The sequence below is a fragment of the Suillus fuscotomentosus genome (assembly GCF_016647785.1).
Source record: "Suillus fuscotomentosus strain FC203 chromosome Unknown F5891scaffold_1, whole genome shotgun sequence".
In the NCBI taxonomy this organism is placed as follows: Eukaryota; Fungi; Basidiomycota; class Agaricomycetes; order Boletales; family Suillaceae; genus Suillus; species Suillus fuscotomentosus.
Genome location: NW_024539513.1, coordinates 330,563 through 345,379, shown reverse-complemented (window position 1 = coordinate 345,379; position 14,817 = coordinate 330,563). Strand labels below are relative to the sequence as shown.

At 47.6% G+C, this 14,817-nt stretch overlaps 5 protein-coding genes across 5 annotated transcripts; 3 read left to right on the top strand and 2 right to left on the bottom strand.

Annotated features, from left to right (window-relative positions):
• The first annotated feature begins 343 nt into the window (after nt 1-343).
• Nucleotides 344-4,564, top strand: F5891DRAFT_4845 (RNA dependent RNA polymerase-domain-containing protein). Its single transcript, XM_041372004.1, has 14 exons — nt 344-494; nt 574-650; nt 701-764; nt 816-1,081; nt 1,131-1,370; nt 1,421-1,900; nt 1,948-2,047; nt 2,102-2,229; nt 2,287-2,953; nt 3,008-3,114; nt 3,171-3,212; nt 3,267-3,363; nt 3,416-3,728; nt 3,778-4,564. The coding sequence occupies exons 1-14, from the start codon at nt 425-427 to the stop codon at nt 4,493-4,495; spliced, it is 3,369 nt and encodes a 1,122-aa protein (XP_041233795.1). The 5' UTR covers nt 344-424; the 3' UTR covers nt 4,496-4,564.
• Nucleotides 4,565-4,676: 112 nt separating this feature from the next.
• Nucleotides 4,677-5,206, bottom strand: F5891DRAFT_937772 (Prefoldin; the record flags this gene model as incomplete). Its single annotated transcript, XM_041374126.1, has 4 exons — nt 4,677-4,730; nt 4,792-4,852; nt 4,902-5,026; nt 5,078-5,206. The coding sequence occupies 4 exons, from the start codon at nt 5,204-5,206 to the stop codon at nt 4,677-4,679; spliced, it is 369 nt and encodes a 122-aa protein (XP_041233794.1).
• Nucleotides 5,207-5,318: 112 nt separating this feature from the next.
• Nucleotides 5,319-8,206, top strand: F5891DRAFT_4576 (gamma-glutamyltranspeptidase). Its single transcript, XM_041371897.1, has 18 exons — nt 5,319-5,676; nt 5,735-5,801; nt 5,853-6,013; nt 6,063-6,162; nt 6,218-6,248; nt 6,298-6,594; nt 6,649-6,667; nt 6,716-6,839; nt 6,893-6,906; nt 6,956-7,020; nt 7,070-7,132; nt 7,184-7,223; nt 7,283-7,333; nt 7,387-7,401; nt 7,454-7,536; nt 7,593-7,688; nt 7,748-7,943; nt 7,994-8,206. The coding sequence occupies exons 1-18, from the start codon at nt 5,517-5,519 to the stop codon at nt 8,146-8,148; spliced, it is 1,737 nt and encodes a 578-aa protein (XP_041233793.1). The 5' UTR covers nt 5,319-5,516; the 3' UTR covers nt 8,149-8,206.
• F5891DRAFT_4573 (phosphatase 2C-like domain-containing protein) lies at nt 8,122-10,343 on the bottom strand. The gene is made up of 10 exons (XM_041371896.1): nt 9,840-10,343; nt 9,715-9,784; nt 9,504-9,656; nt 9,231-9,454; nt 9,051-9,180; nt 8,851-8,997; nt 8,770-8,799; nt 8,649-8,719; nt 8,353-8,601; nt 8,122-8,292 (listed from the first exon to the last, which is right to left on the bottom strand). Exons 1-10 carry the CDS (start codon nt 9,952-9,954, stop codon nt 8,264-8,266), a joined length of 1,218 nt encoding a protein of 405 aa, XP_041233792.1. The 5' UTR covers nt 9,955-10,343; the 3' UTR covers nt 8,122-8,263.
• Nucleotides 10,344-10,732: 389 nt separating this feature from the next.
• On the top strand, nt 10,733-12,835 carry F5891DRAFT_1124093 (histidine phosphatase superfamily; the record flags this gene model as incomplete). Its single annotated transcript, XM_041363859.1, has 10 exons — nt 10,733-10,907; nt 10,965-11,364; nt 11,414-11,502; nt 11,564-11,582; nt 11,638-11,917; nt 11,966-12,041; nt 12,162-12,368; nt 12,419-12,492; nt 12,546-12,659; nt 12,722-12,835. The coding sequence occupies 10 exons, from the start codon at nt 10,733-10,735 to the stop codon at nt 12,833-12,835; spliced, it is 1,548 nt and encodes a 515-aa protein (XP_041233791.1).
• Nucleotides 12,836-14,817: the final 1,982 nt, after the last annotated feature.

The following is a 14,817-nucleotide window of genomic DNA, read 5'->3' as shown; positions in this document are numbered from 1 at the left end:
TGACACTGCAACACGCAACTTGTACGCCAATTTCAGCAGCAAGGAGAGACAGATCATATTATCAGCTTTGATTCATGATGCTGTCCACAATCTTGCAAAAGAATGGTCAACTACTAGTCTACTAGTATGTTACAACCTTGCACCCTACGGTAACGTTCAAAATCAGTCAATCTCGACTTCAATCCATTCATCCGATATCACGACTTGCAACCAGCCTCATTGTCAGCAACGTTTCAACTGATCGTACACCTTCTATCTTGAGCGACTCGGAGCTTTCCAATCGTGCTTCTTTGGATGATCAGTCTGATCCAACTCAAGTTGGCCTGCGTCCCAACTACATTCTTCACCATCGTCCTCGTCCCGATTTTTTGAACTCACATTAACTAGGAACTTCGTCTTGCACATATTCTGTGTGTCGAGGGGTATGTCACGCGCTTATTACCGCGAGGTACAAGAGGAGATTTTAGTAGACGATGAATGGGAATTCGCAGAAGGTACGATTGTCTTTGATCTTGTGTTTTACGCGTGAAGTGACATAGTTATGGACATGGACACCCACTCCATATCACTAAGAGGTTAATTCTCCCCTCATTCCTTTCATCCCACTACCAGTAGAAAGGAGTGCTTCAAACAACTCGATCTCATCAACAGTCAGTCTCCGATTGGCTCATCTGTCTCGCATAACTGACACTGTCATCAGCAATCATCCGTCTACTCCGGTCTGGAAGACCTGAGCGATATGATGTGCAATATGCCGGAAAATGGCGAGTTAACTCATCGTCAATGTGATCCGAGAGCCTAACAAGTAGTTACAGTCTTGAATGGTACTGTGAACAGCATTACCTCGAGCGTTGACATTCCAATGCTCTCCCGTCCGTCGACCACCGCTGTTGGCTCCAGTCCTGCCCAACCCCTTTCAACTATGTCTGTCGGCTCGTCGGATTCGGCGGATTCGGCTTCACCTTCGAGTAGTTGGTCCTCTGTCCTAGGTAAACGGAAAACAGAGGAGCCTCCTGACAATTCTTTGTCTCCACGTAAAAGTGCGAGAATCAGCGATGCAAATATCAAAATCCATTCAATCGTAGGTGCTTCTCGCACTGTTTTGAGACTCTTCTTGACGAAGCTCACAGGCTCACGATCGAAATCTACAAGCTTATTTTGACAATAAAAAAATATCCTTTGGGGTACAGTGGCTGATTGCCAAAATGGTCAGTTACGATGTTCTTGCATACGAGGACATCAATATTCCCGACTTGGATAAGCTTCGCGGCACGAATGAAGAAGCCACACCACGTGTAGCTAAGGTGTTTGCATGCCAGAACTCCAAGGGCGAAGAAGAAGGATTCTTCGTTAAAGAAAAGGCAGTCTTGGTACGGTGATCCTTTGGATTGCGATGGCTGATAACTGATGACATAACAAGTCGCCTTGGAAAGAGCTTGACAGAGAACACGAACACGCTCTTGCAATGGGTGACAGTTTTGACGGATTTCAGCGACAGGCCGATGGTTGGTATGGAGGGAAAGTCCATTTTGGTGCAACTTTGAAGGCTATCGACAAGAAGACTAAGACACCTGAATACCGCATTCAACTTAGTCCACCAGAGCTTGGGTCCTCGTCGAGACTAATGCGACAGTATGGTTCCAAGAATTTTCTACGCGTGAAGGTGCCGAGGAACATTCTGAACAAGCCTCGGCATGGCCTTGTGGAGTTTTTTTCGCAACACTTTCTCCTCTGTGGTCTGGTTTATCGGGCATTTTATGCAAAAGATGGAAGTGTTTTTCTCGTGGCAACTAATTATCCGACGGGATGCAGTCGAATTCCTTCTCATGCTCACCCTCCACCACCATCTCTGGAGGATTATCTCGACTGGCATAACCCTATATATTACAATACGGCTCAGGTTGGCAGCAGTTCTGAGAGTTCGGGAAGATTACTGATGTATTTCAGAGTGTGGCAAAATGGTCCTCGCGGTTTGCATTGGGACTTTCGAACTCTGTCCCAGGTATTACCATCAGCCGGGAAAATATCATGTATCTAAAAGAAGAAGGTAAGCTATTGCTATCGTTGTTGATTATAGTGAAAACTGACTCGTGCACCAAAGACCCGGGGGGTCCGGACATGACAGATGGCTGCGGGTACATTAACAAAATTGCTTTGAAGGCGTTGCGCGAGCTCTTGCAATGGGACACAACACCAACAGCAATCCAATGTAGAATCGCTGGTGCCAAGGTAACAGACACTTGCTCGAGTGTTGTGAAAGTCGAATATTTATGTATTTTCCTGTAGGGACTCCTAATCCTGCATCCTGATTCATCAGAAAATTGTTCCGAGATCCCTCGGGTTTGGTTACGCGAATCACAAATCAAGGTCAAGTATCCTGAAACTCGAAAACTATCATCTGGTCACTTAACAATTGATGTACTACGGTCGTCTCACATGCGCTCTCCCTCTCGCCTTGCTGCAGAGACCATAGTGAATTTTGCTGAAAATGGTGTTCCCCACTCAGTATTTATTGATTTGATGAAGGAAGGTTTGGATGCTATCGTCGACGGTTTGCTTGACTGGGATGGCCCAGATGCTATGTATCGTCTATGGCAAAGTGTCGCAAGAGCCGGTGCCGTGGTTGGATCTAGATTAGCTCGTGAAGCTGGTGGAGAGGCTCGATCAAGAGGTTTCGCCATCAAAGACGACGATATTGAAGATGATGACGAAGACGATCTGAATGCGGTCATCGAAATTCCTCGCTCAATCGCTTGGTGGGGTGACGAGGTCTCAGGTTGCCCTTCTTCTCTTGAAGAGACGGTAATGGTCATGCTTGACTCTGGTTTCACTCCTCGCGATTGCCCAGTTCTCGCTGAGAAGCTTCGTAATGTTCTCAAGACGATGGTCGACCACTTTGTGCAACGATATAGAATCGAGGTACCCATGTCTTGTGTAGGATGGATTGTGCCAGGTGCGAGGTTATCAATCATCAAAGCTTCATTTATTTGACATCTGTGCAACCTAGACCCTTCTGGAACATTGGCTCCTGACGAAGTGCAAATTCTCTCGAAGGATTCAAAATTTCGCTGTCCTGATGGAACCGAGTCAAATGTTGTGTTGGGTGATGTCCTGGTCAGTGTTGTTCAATATCGCTCCTCGACTCATCACAGACGCTGAGCCGACAATAGCTCACACGACATCCTTGTAAACTGCCGACAGATACTCAGAAGGCATGTTGATCTGTCATCTACCGTTTCTTTCTCATCTTAATGATTTGGAGGCAGGTCAAAGCTGTTGAAAAACCGGAGCTCAGGCGCTACACAGACGTGATAGTGTGCTCTGTGCAGGGAACTCGCCGGTTTGCGGATCTTCTTGCTGGAGGTACGTCAAAACATAAAATTATATTCATGTCAAGATACGGAGTGGCAATTAGGCGATTACGATGGGGACAAGGCAATTGCTGTTTGGCAGCCGTCCATAGTGTCGCACTTCAAAAATGCCGATCTCAAATACTCTCATCCGCCTGATAATCTCCCAGAGAATTTCCATAAAAACACCCTACGAGTCGACGATTTTTTGGAACAGCATCAAGGATGCAAATTTGATGATGTGATACCCCGCCTGCAGTCATTTTTGTTAGGAGGATTGCGCGACATATCGTCAGTCGGAAAGTACTCGAACTTACACGACGTGGCGGTGTACACCCTTGGATATGCGCATAATGAAACCATTCGCTTGGCTTATATGTAGGTCATAGTTGCGGTAGTCGTGGGACACACATTGATATAACCACAGGTTTTGCAATATTCTCGACGGTGCGAAGAGTGGTTTGACCGTTTTGCCGGAGGTCATGAAGAACGATACAAAGCTCTACCACAAGCGCTCTCCAGAGTGGAAAGAGTGTGGGGAGGAGAAACCGGAAACCAACGAAATGAACGCCCAGCGTCCCAAAGGCATGAAAGAATTTGTTATGGATGCAATTATGAGCCATGCCCGGAACCACCGAGACCTGAAACTGCAACAGGTCGACAGCGCTTTTTCCAGACACCATGGTCACAGAGATTCCTCTCTCGAGAAACCATGGCAGGATGCTGAGTCAAGGCTGCAGCGTGTGAAGTGCAACAATGAGCACGCTGCTTTGACAATGGAAATGGAACTCTCCAAGATACGCAAACACGTCGAAAAGATGCGTGAGGAGTATAGGAAGAGCATCCGTCACAGCTTCTCTGGCCTTAAGATTGAACGGCGACAGGACATTCTTCGCTCCCTCGCCCGTGATTTCTCTGCTGCCCCAGACGTTTCATCTTTTCTTTTCTTCTCATCGGAGGAGGTGACAAGGCTCAAGGCTTCCTACGCATATATTCACGAATGCCCGAACTTCACTGGTCAATTCCCCTGGGATGTTGCTATGCGAGAGCTTGGGATGATCAAGGCAAGGAGCCTTGGTCCGTCGAAAACAGTCGCGCTCGGTTTCTATGAAAGATTTGTATTGACGCGAGCAGCATTTAATTGATGGTTCAGTATGTGTTGATCTGTTATGTGTAGGTTAGATCTCTGTAGTAGCATGCACGGTGTACATTGTATGAGTAGCACTTGAAGTGATTGCGGGGTAAAATACAAGTTAATCGTTCAATTGAGTGGATCAAGAATTCAATTCCAAAGTATCTTCACTGCGGTATTTTGGCGATATTCGTTCAAGAATTTGGCGTAGTTTGAGCCTGCTGAAGCTTGGTTTGTATCTCGACGAGCTGCGACACAACGAATTGTCGGGTCAAACTCGTCATTGGGAAAAATGGCAAGCGACGATACCTCATTCTTCTTTTTCTCTGATCTATCCTCGCCATCAGTTATTTGTGCATCTACGCGTTTTCTGTGATGCTGATAAGCCCTGCATTCAACTCGGACATGAAACCAATGACATTTCGCTCTTGATAAATTCCAGGCGCGTCTCCACATTGGTTTTGGCCTCATTCTGATCTTGAGGTACCAATACAGGTCCCACAAGTTTATAGACAACATTACTGGGGGTTAACTGCGTAAACTCCTAGAAGATGGAGTTGGTAAAACGAGTCTGCGAAGATGTTCGGCAGCAGACCTTTTTGACCATCTCATTCTCGGAAAGCTGGGCATCGAGACGAGTACGATTCTCCACCAAACTTGCCAGTTCTGTTTGTATTTTCTGGTACTCCGTCGATGCTGATTGGAAACGGAATTCTAGAGACATGACGAAAAATAGACAGTCACTCTTCGCCTGCCCGATGACCGATATCCTCTGATTGTTATGTAATCATTACTTTTGCTTTTGTACTAGTCATATATATCATTTGGTGGCACGCGCCGGTGTTCCGTCAGGAATACCTTGGTCACATTCATGTAAGCTCATGTGAGCATGAAACACGATCTGATGGTGTGTGCATGTGAGCGCTAGGCGCTCCGTTTTTAACTAACAGCAATCTTGAGCGATCTCTCCTCGCTCCTTATTACCATCATCTTCCTCTTTCCCTCCGCAAGATTCCAAGTCCACATTCACCGCAATGAAAGTCGATTGGAGTAAGGTAGATCAACCTGACCTCTTGTTCCAGCAATTTCCAAGTCGACGATCCCAAGTCTATGGCACCAAGGGTGTCGTTGCTTGTTCTCAACCTCTCGCAGCGGAAGCTGGACTTGAAATCCTAAGGAAAGGCGGGAATGCAGGTGAGTGCCGGTGTTCTCGATCTCAGCTTTCACCGACATCGCGTGCTCTTGTTTGCAGCTGATGCTGCTGTTGCAACCTCTGCCGCTCTTAATGTGACCGAGCCAAGTTGCTGCGGCATAGGAGGGTGAGTCTGTTCCAAGAGCCAGTGCATAATTCCAATCTGAGAGTGAAATAGAGATGCGTTCTGTCTCTTCTATGATGCCAAAACGAAAACTATAAAGGCGATGAATGGCTCCGGCCGCTCTCCTCAGAAGTTGTCGGTCGATTACATGCGTCAACGAGGCGTTAAAGGCGGCCAGATTCCTCTTAGAGACCTCAACTGTGTCACCGTCCCAGGTTTGTTTCTTGACCCATATGATCACACGACGAATGAACAAGCGAGCAGGTGCTGCTGCTGCGTGGGTCGATACTGTGGAGACGTTCGGAAGTGGAAAACTCACCGTCGCTGAAGTTTTGGCACCTGCGATTAGGCTCGCCGAGGAAGGGTCTGTGATGTCTATTCCACTCATCACCAAGTTTATTGACTACTCTTGGTTGTAGAGTTCCAGTATCCGAAATTCACAGTTATAATGCCAGTTCAGCCTTTGTTTACGTCGGGCAATTTGCTGATTTGTCTACAGTGGCAGCACTCGGAACAGTTGATACAAGATGCGTCACCGAACGGACATGAAATGCTTTTGAATGGAAAAGCACCTCTCCCAGGTCAAATCATGGAGTTCCCCAACCTTGCCAAGACTTTCCGCGCTGTCGCAGAGCAAGGAAAGGATGGTTTTTATAAAGGTCGTATCGCAGAAGCCATAGTGGAGCTCGTTCAAAGTAAAGGAGGTGTTATGGAACTCGACGATCTTGCAAAGCACGAGACATCATTCGTAGAACCGATCAAATACACTTATGCTGGAGATGTTACTGTGTATGAGGTGAGCCGTCGATGGTGTGGTTTACGGGTAGATGCTGAGTTTGTCGTAATGCAGTGTCCTCCCAATGGTCAAGGTGAAGATAAACGAGTCTCCATCAAGCGTAACTAATACTCATTGCTAGGCATCACTGCCTTGGTTGCTCTTGGCATTCTCGAGCAAATGCAGATACAAGGAAAGATTCCGTCCCTCCTGGAATTAGAACACAACTCTGCTGAGTATCTCCATGCACTCATCGAGGCTCTGCGGTGCGTATCAATGATCGAATGTATCCATTGTCATTGACGCCTCTTTCATTTAGCTTCGCCTTTGCGGGTGAGATCATCACATCACTTGCTTTTGTTTCGTAACTGACAGGCAGCAGATACACAATACTACGTGACTGACCCTGAGTTCAACAAAATACCGGTCGAGGAATTACTAAGCAAGGTTGGCATTCGAGCCTGAATTGCTCCGTCGTAACTAATCTAGGTTATAGGAATATCTATCCAAACGCGCAGCTCTATTCGACCCTCAAGCTAGAAACCCCAACATCCTCCACGTGAGTCCTGTTCGATGATCATTCGCATTTAATTTACTCACAGTCAGGTAGGGAAACCCAGTGAACTCATCTGATACGGTTTACTTCACTGGTATGATAGATAATGTAGCGTTGTGCAGCGTCTATTTACCAAACGTTATCGTGTTTCAGCTTCGGATCAGTGGGGAAATGCATGTAGTTTCATTCAGAGCAATTATGCAGGTACGGCATTCAATTTATTCGCGAGTGCATGCGCTGATAATTTGCAAACACAGGATTTGGGACAGGAGGTGACATCAATCCGTGCCACAGTTTAGACGACACTGAATTTTTTACATGAAGCTGTACCCAAGGGATGCGGCTTTACTCTTCAAAATAGGGGCGCTGGATTTGTTCTGCAGGAGGGTCACCCTAACTGCTTACAGGTATATCATACAGCAAACTTAACGGTGCAGCCCATTGAATTGTGCCATTTTTGTAGGGCGGAAAGCGGCCATACCACACCATCATCCCTGCAATGGCGTTACGAGGAGACGATCTGTTCCTCTCCTACGGTGTGATGGGTGGTTTCATGCAGGTATATACTCGCAGCCCTCCAGTGCCCATGGATATGGTGGTTAAATTAACATCATTTAGCCCCAAGGTCACATCCAGGTTCTACTTAACATTCTGCGTGGATTCACCGCTCAAGCTGCCCTTGATGCCCCTCGATTCTGCATCTCAGCTGGAATGCCTGACCCAGATGATAAAGATCCTGCTGCCTTCGGCGTGGCCAGCGGTGGAATCAACTTTGAAGACGCTATTCCTATGTCAACCATTCAGAAGCTTCGCGGTATGGCTTTTTTTTGTTTTAGCATCCCTGTTCTGAATGAGTCGCTTTAGCTATGGGTCATGATGCCAATGCCGTCAGCGGCTGGGGGAGGGAGATGATGGGCCGTGGACAGGTCATTCAGAAGATTGCTGATGCGTCTGGGAAGACTGTTTGGGCTGCTGGGTGTGACCCAAGGTCGGATGGTCATGCCGTAGCGCAGATTTAGAGACCTCCCCCGAAAGGAGGCTGATCCATTGTACTAACACTAGACAAATAAAGTCCAATAAATTTCTGCAAAGATTTAGCGAATTATGTACTCTAACGGGGGGTATAACTCTAAATCACATTCTCCTTTGTCGCTCACTTCCGACTATCATGACACCGTTAATCAACGGAGGAAAAGAAAACTCGAAGAACTCGAAGCACTCACCCGCTTGCTGACTTCGATATTCGCGAAGAGCGCGGGTCCTATCAGGCCCTTGAATCTCTTTCCAACCAGACAAGGGCACGACTATAACCGTTGCATTGTCTTCCCCACCCAATTCTTCGGAGTATGATAAGATTTGCTCGGCAGCTTTCTTCGGGCTTGGTGCGCCTCGGGCAACGTCGACTATTTCTTGATCGGATAGTATGGATGACACACCATCGGAGACGATGATCATGTACGCCCATTTAGTGCCTATCGATGTAAGAAGTTACGACAACACTCCACAGGAAGTATAACACCTTCCAATAGTATGGTTCGAACATCTGGTTCTGGAGTCACGCCGTACGGCTTCCATTTGAGATCTCCGAGACTAAGGCGAACATCAGTAAATCACTAGAAGCAGGTGGCTGTGCTACTCACGCTCTCGTGTTTGCTAGAGCACCCATCCAGCTGCAAAGTCATGAGCAGGAGACGATAATATAAAACGTTGCTTTGCCCTACCGAGACTCGCCAAAAGAATCAGTGATAAGTGATGAACCCATCATCCGTCGGAGACGTGCGGCCTCCATAAGGGTATCGGGGTGATGATTCTCGGTCATCGGGCAGACAAGACAGTCATTGGTGCCACAAAGGAGTACTCGAGCATCGCTGTTTGCATGTTCTCTAAACGCATGTCTGTGTTTATCAAAAATATGACTAACCCAGCGTGAGCGACTGTCAAAACGAGATTCGTGGATGAGAAGAACGGGCGGGTATCAAGGGAGTGGAGGATGGCGACGGACGCTGTCGCTCCACATGTTTTGGCTTCACTCTCAATAGAGAGGAGGCGGTCTAAACTTACCCCATTTATAAACGTAAATGGAAGAGAAATTGTTGCTCACCAACTTCAAAGAATGCCTGAGTAGCACGTGCCTCGAGATCTAGCGGAGGCATTCCATTGGACTGATTTATCCAGGGAGCAAGGGCGCCCCCACGAAACCTCTTGAAATAACCCCCTTGGTCTTTGATCCACAGATACAACTCTGGAATGTGAGCCTTGTCGACGGATTCGAATAGCCCATGTAACTCCTGGCGCAAAAACTGAGAAACGGTGGATCCGCCATGTCTGTATAGTGTTAACGGGCGTTATGTGTCAAGATATATACGATACATACCCATCATAAAGGCCGACAAAGACTACCTGACGTGCTAACGGATCACTGATGTTCTTCGGGGTCCAATCGATGCCGAGTGTTTTCTTCAAGCCTGCCTGTAGCCCGTCAGGATCCAAGAGTAGTGATGCAAAAGCATAGTAATCTTCCTGGTGACTGCGCGAACAGAGACTGAGCCTTAGGTGCGCAACGAGGGGTGAGGAAGAGTACTCACCCGCGAGTACCTCTTGAGGTTGCCACGCCTATGATGGTGGGGGAATGGAGTGGTACACGGGCTGCGCCACCTATACGCGGTAACTTGTTCGTTCAACCACAAAGTAAAGAAGAAGCGAAGCTAACCTGGCGTAGAGAAGCGAACAAAGTCATGATATTGATGTGAGGAAATGATTGATGGGGACAATGTTGTATTTAAGACTTTGGACGACTGGAATAGTAATGACGGTATTCGTTGCATGCTATTGGTGTAAGGGGATGACAAGCATTGCCTCAATACATAAAGCTTAGAATTGAAGCAAGAAGTCACGGCTATATGCAACTTGAAGCTTGAAACCGTAGCTAGTCACTAAGTATATCTGGTGGTGGGAAAAACAGCTGGCGCCGGCCACAGTCACGGTCGGTTCTACTAGTGACTGGCCATCGGCAGCACGAGGTACTAGTAGCAGACCTGCAGACGTTAAACAAACCCGGGTCTTTTGGTCCAGCCCCGAAAGTCGGCGACGTTATGCGGCAACGTTTAACAACTTCTGATACGACATCGCCGTCATGGTTACCCAACTCGCGCACGTAGTTTCATGATTCCCTGCTGATAGTGTTGATTTTCTCCTGCCAAATGCATTTTGCCGCATCATGATGATCGAGGATGGTGCCTCGGGCCAACGTTGGAGCGATGCGCGCGATCCTTGGCCTTGATATTTGAATTCTCGCTTGAGTCATTGATTGTCACCATCATGTATCGATGCACGTTGGGGAAGGAAATCACTTTGAATCATCAAAAGTTCGCCGATGGTCCGCCAAATTCGGCAGGAGTTGCCTAAAGCAAAAGCATCTTGTGTTGGCACATGCAAGATGATCATCAAACGTTTTATGCCCGAGCGTAGCTTCCTACAGTTGATTTGTGCCACGTTCTTATGTAGACTTCCCGGTGTCGAGCTTCTGTCATAATCACGTATTTTTGCTATAAAGTATGTAACTCCACTGTTTCATTTTTCTTCTGACCTCTCCAGGTTAAAGCCATGCTTGCCGCCGTTCTGCTGCTCGCTCTACCGTTCTGCACTGCAGAGTCAGGATCCAGTTATGCAGGATCGACCCTTGTTGATTCTTATCCTCCCCCTGGTGTCACCAACGCTCCTGCTGTTGACGCTTACTTCCCGGATGGATATCAAGTCGGTTATGCAGGTCCAACACCCAGTCAGTGATCATGCTAGTCTATTGTTGTATGTCTTGTGGTCTAATTAAACAATTCAGCTGGTGCCGAACCTGCGGCCATTGTCACTGCCATCCCGTTCTCTAAGGTTGAAAACGCATATCCCTTGTCGAGGCCCAATTCGGCAGACGGCGCAAATCCCAATTTCAATGTGATGCGTCAATGGGGAAACTTGGCTCCTATGTACTCCGTGGAGTCCTTTGGCCTTCCTGATGCATCCCCAATCATCCCAGAAGGGTGCGGCCTCAACGCAGTCCATCTCTTAATGCGCCATGGCGCTCGCTATCCAACCTCTGACTCCGGATCTTCTCACTTTGCCTCTAAAATTCATGCTGCTGCATCGAAAGAAGGCTTCAATGTCACTGGCGATTTGAAATTCTTGGCAACCTGGACATATAAGTTGGGCGCGGAGATCTTGACGCCCTTCGGCCGCGACTCGCTGTATGTTTGTTCTCCTTTACGATACTTCCACTGAGGCTTCCCCCATCAGCTTTAGCAATGGGGTTGCCTTCCGCTACAGATACGGCAATTTGCTTAATGCCTTCACGGACCTCCCAGTATTCCGTACCACTTCCGAAGGTTTGCTCGCATCAAAAACTCGTTTCGTAATTCGCTCTGATTGTTTGCTTATGTCGTATAGATCGCATGTTGGATTCTGCGTGAGCAATGCATCCATATTTTTGCGTTCTCTGTGTCTCATAAACCTATCGGTAGCCTGAACTTTGCTGCAGGCTTTTTCGATGTCAGAACTTACCAGACCGACTATCACCAGGAGATCATCATCGAGGAAAATAACTTCAACAACACCCTCGCTCCTTATGATGTATGCCCCAATGTCAATACGGAGGATGTCGGCAACTTCGGTGGCATTCAGGGTAAGAAATGGGCGGATATCTATCTCAAAGATGCTCGGAAGCGCTTGCAACCAATGATTCAAGGATTCAATTTGACCACCTCACGATTGATTGATATGCAAGAGCTCTGCGCTTATGAGGTAATCATATCACTTACACGGTCTTCATGGATTTCTGACATACGGCAGACCGTGGCTCTCGGACATTCCAAGTTTTGTGGCCTTTTCACTGAGAAAGAGTGGGAAGGATACGAGTATTACGTCGGTATGTGTTCTTAAATGATCCTTGTTGAGCTCGACGGTGATCTCTATTTGCAGATCTTAGTGAGTACATTGAATGGTGAATTTGCAGCCTGAGCGACTAACGACTTCATTGGGAACAAAGATTTCTGGTACAGCAGTGGACCAGGTAATCCAACAGCAGCAGCGCAGGGCCTTGGCTATGTTCAAGAACTAGTGTCGCGCCTCACTCACACTCCCATCAATGTCTGGAACAGCAGCACCAACAGCACTCTCAACTCAAACAACATCACATTCCCTCTTAATCAACCTATATATGTGGACGCTACCCACGACACTGTCATTTCCAGTAGTATGTTGCCCTTTCATTCCCAGCGCAAGGCTACTGACGGAAGGGCTCAGTCGTCACCACTCTGAACTTTACCAGCCTAGCTGCAACTGGTCCTCTACCAACCGATCATATACCCCCTCACCGTGTACGCAGTCTCATAGACCACCGCTTGCCTCTGTTTCTGACCAGTCGTATCAGTCTTACATCGCTAGCCAGATTGCACCCTTTTCGAGCCAGCTTGTAGCGCAGGTACTCAGTTGCCCAGCGTGTGAGGAGCCGACCCATATCCGGTTCCTTTTGAACGATGGTGTGGTGCCACTGACGGGCATCCGTGGTTGCACGAAAGATCCGAACGGTCTCTGCGCACTGCCTAGTTTATCAGCGCGATGCATGAACGAATTGGGCAGATCGACTATGCGCACGATTGCTTCGTCAACTATACCATGCCCGACCCCGACAACATCATCGATGGAAGATACCCTAGTTAAAAGGATGATTGGGTATTCGGTCGTATAAGTATACTCACAAGTGGCCACCTTTTTGAGAACGTTGATGAACGGGCGATCGACCTAGTAGTGTACGGTTCACCCGAAATTAAATAAATTAAATCAAATTAATTTGAGAGGGATCACACAAGATACTGATGGTTAGAAGAGTTGGATTGGACCTATGCTCGATTGTACAGACAATTTTTGATGAGGAGTGACATGCACAGACGAGCAATAATGTATGGCGGCAGGTGTACTAGTACTGAATGACAGGCAAATTACAGCAGACAGAAATGTGAAAATGTGCGAGGTACATGCAGGCAATTAGCAGCAAGTATAAATGAAAACAACGAGTGGCGGCAGGTGCAAACGAGTACGGATAGGGACAAGCGCTGGCTAGTTGAATAACCTGAAGCAGAAATGCACATGGACGAGTGAAAATAAGTGTGAAGAAAGCAGCTGATTGTCCATTTAGCTGGCAGTTTTTGGGCTGCGCATCTTGCTGGACACCTGTACATATTTCAATTGATGGTCGTATGGGGACATACTCCTTTACCTCGATCGGGTGTACGAACGCTTGCGTATCAAGGCAGTATGCCTACTAATGAATTTGCACGACGTGGGTTGCAAAGACACTGAGTCTCAACCATATACTTTGGGATCAACTCGCATCTTTTCTTCCACCGGCTACCTCATTGGCTTGTCCTCTGGATGCTGGGATCGAAGATGGTGTGGAGAAAGTCCTGAGCCATTTGCGTAACTATCACCTACCATCTCGTGCCATGGGTGGAATAATGGGCGGTCGCGGACAACCCAGGTGGCCGCTGATAATGAAGGGACGTCCTGTAGGAAGGACTGATCATGCGACAATCGTCGGTTTGTAGCCCCGCTTTCTCTCTTTTTTTCCATCTTCTTTCCACACTCACCCTCTGTATGAGCAGGCTGTGGTAACTGTTCAGACCATTTGCGTGGAGGCTGGTGACAAAAAATACGGTGCTCTTGACCGACAAGTGGTAAACTTTCACCAAAAGAGCTGTTCAAGAATGCCTGTATGCGAGAGGGAAGCCGCTATGGACTTGTAGGAGTTGGGCGGAGAGACAAATCGAGGGAAATAAGGACATAAAATGTGCCCAGTGGCAAGGGATGTCGATCGCAGCGCTTTGAAATTCGAGGAAGGAGTACTTTGTTGACGCGTCGACGCACTCGTGACATGCACGTGAGCGACGCGCCAGCACGTGAGTTGGACCACGAATACTTCGGGACGTTTCCGTTTCATGGACTTTATGTTGTTATCGAGTTGGTCTTACATCCATGCAGTTACTTCTCGTGCCATGAAACAAGTACAAGTATTTCTGAGTCTGCCGTATCTGCCATGCGCTGACAGAACACGATGGTTCTACCAGTTCTGCCGGCAGAGCTTCTACTTCTAGTCTCAATAGTTCAACATTCAGAACGTTCAACCTCCGAGTCATCCGCTGTGTCTAGATTTAAACACATCCGCCTGGCCTGGTTGCCAGATGTTGTAAATGGTTTTCTCACTATCTTCTCTAGAGAAGCGACGGTTGGTGTAAACTTATCAAACCATGCTCAGTGCCGTCGTCCTGCTGCTCGCTCTGCCGTTCTGTACTGCAGAGTCGGTGTCCAGTTATGCAGGATCAACCCTTGTTGATTCTTATCCTCCCCCCGGTGCCACCAACGCCCCTGCTGTTAACGCTTACTTCCCGGATGGATCTCAAGTCGGGTATCCAGGTCCAACGCCTAGTTGGTGATTATGCCAGTGTTGTATTTCCTTAGTCTAATTATTAAATCAGCTGCTAGTGTCGCGCCTCACTCACACTCCCATCAATGTCTGGAACAGCAGTACCAACAGCACTCTCGACTCGAGCAATATCACATTCCCTCTTGATCAATCTATATATGTGGACGTTACCCACGATGCTGTCATTTCCAATAGTACGTTGCTTCCTTCCTTTCGCATAAAC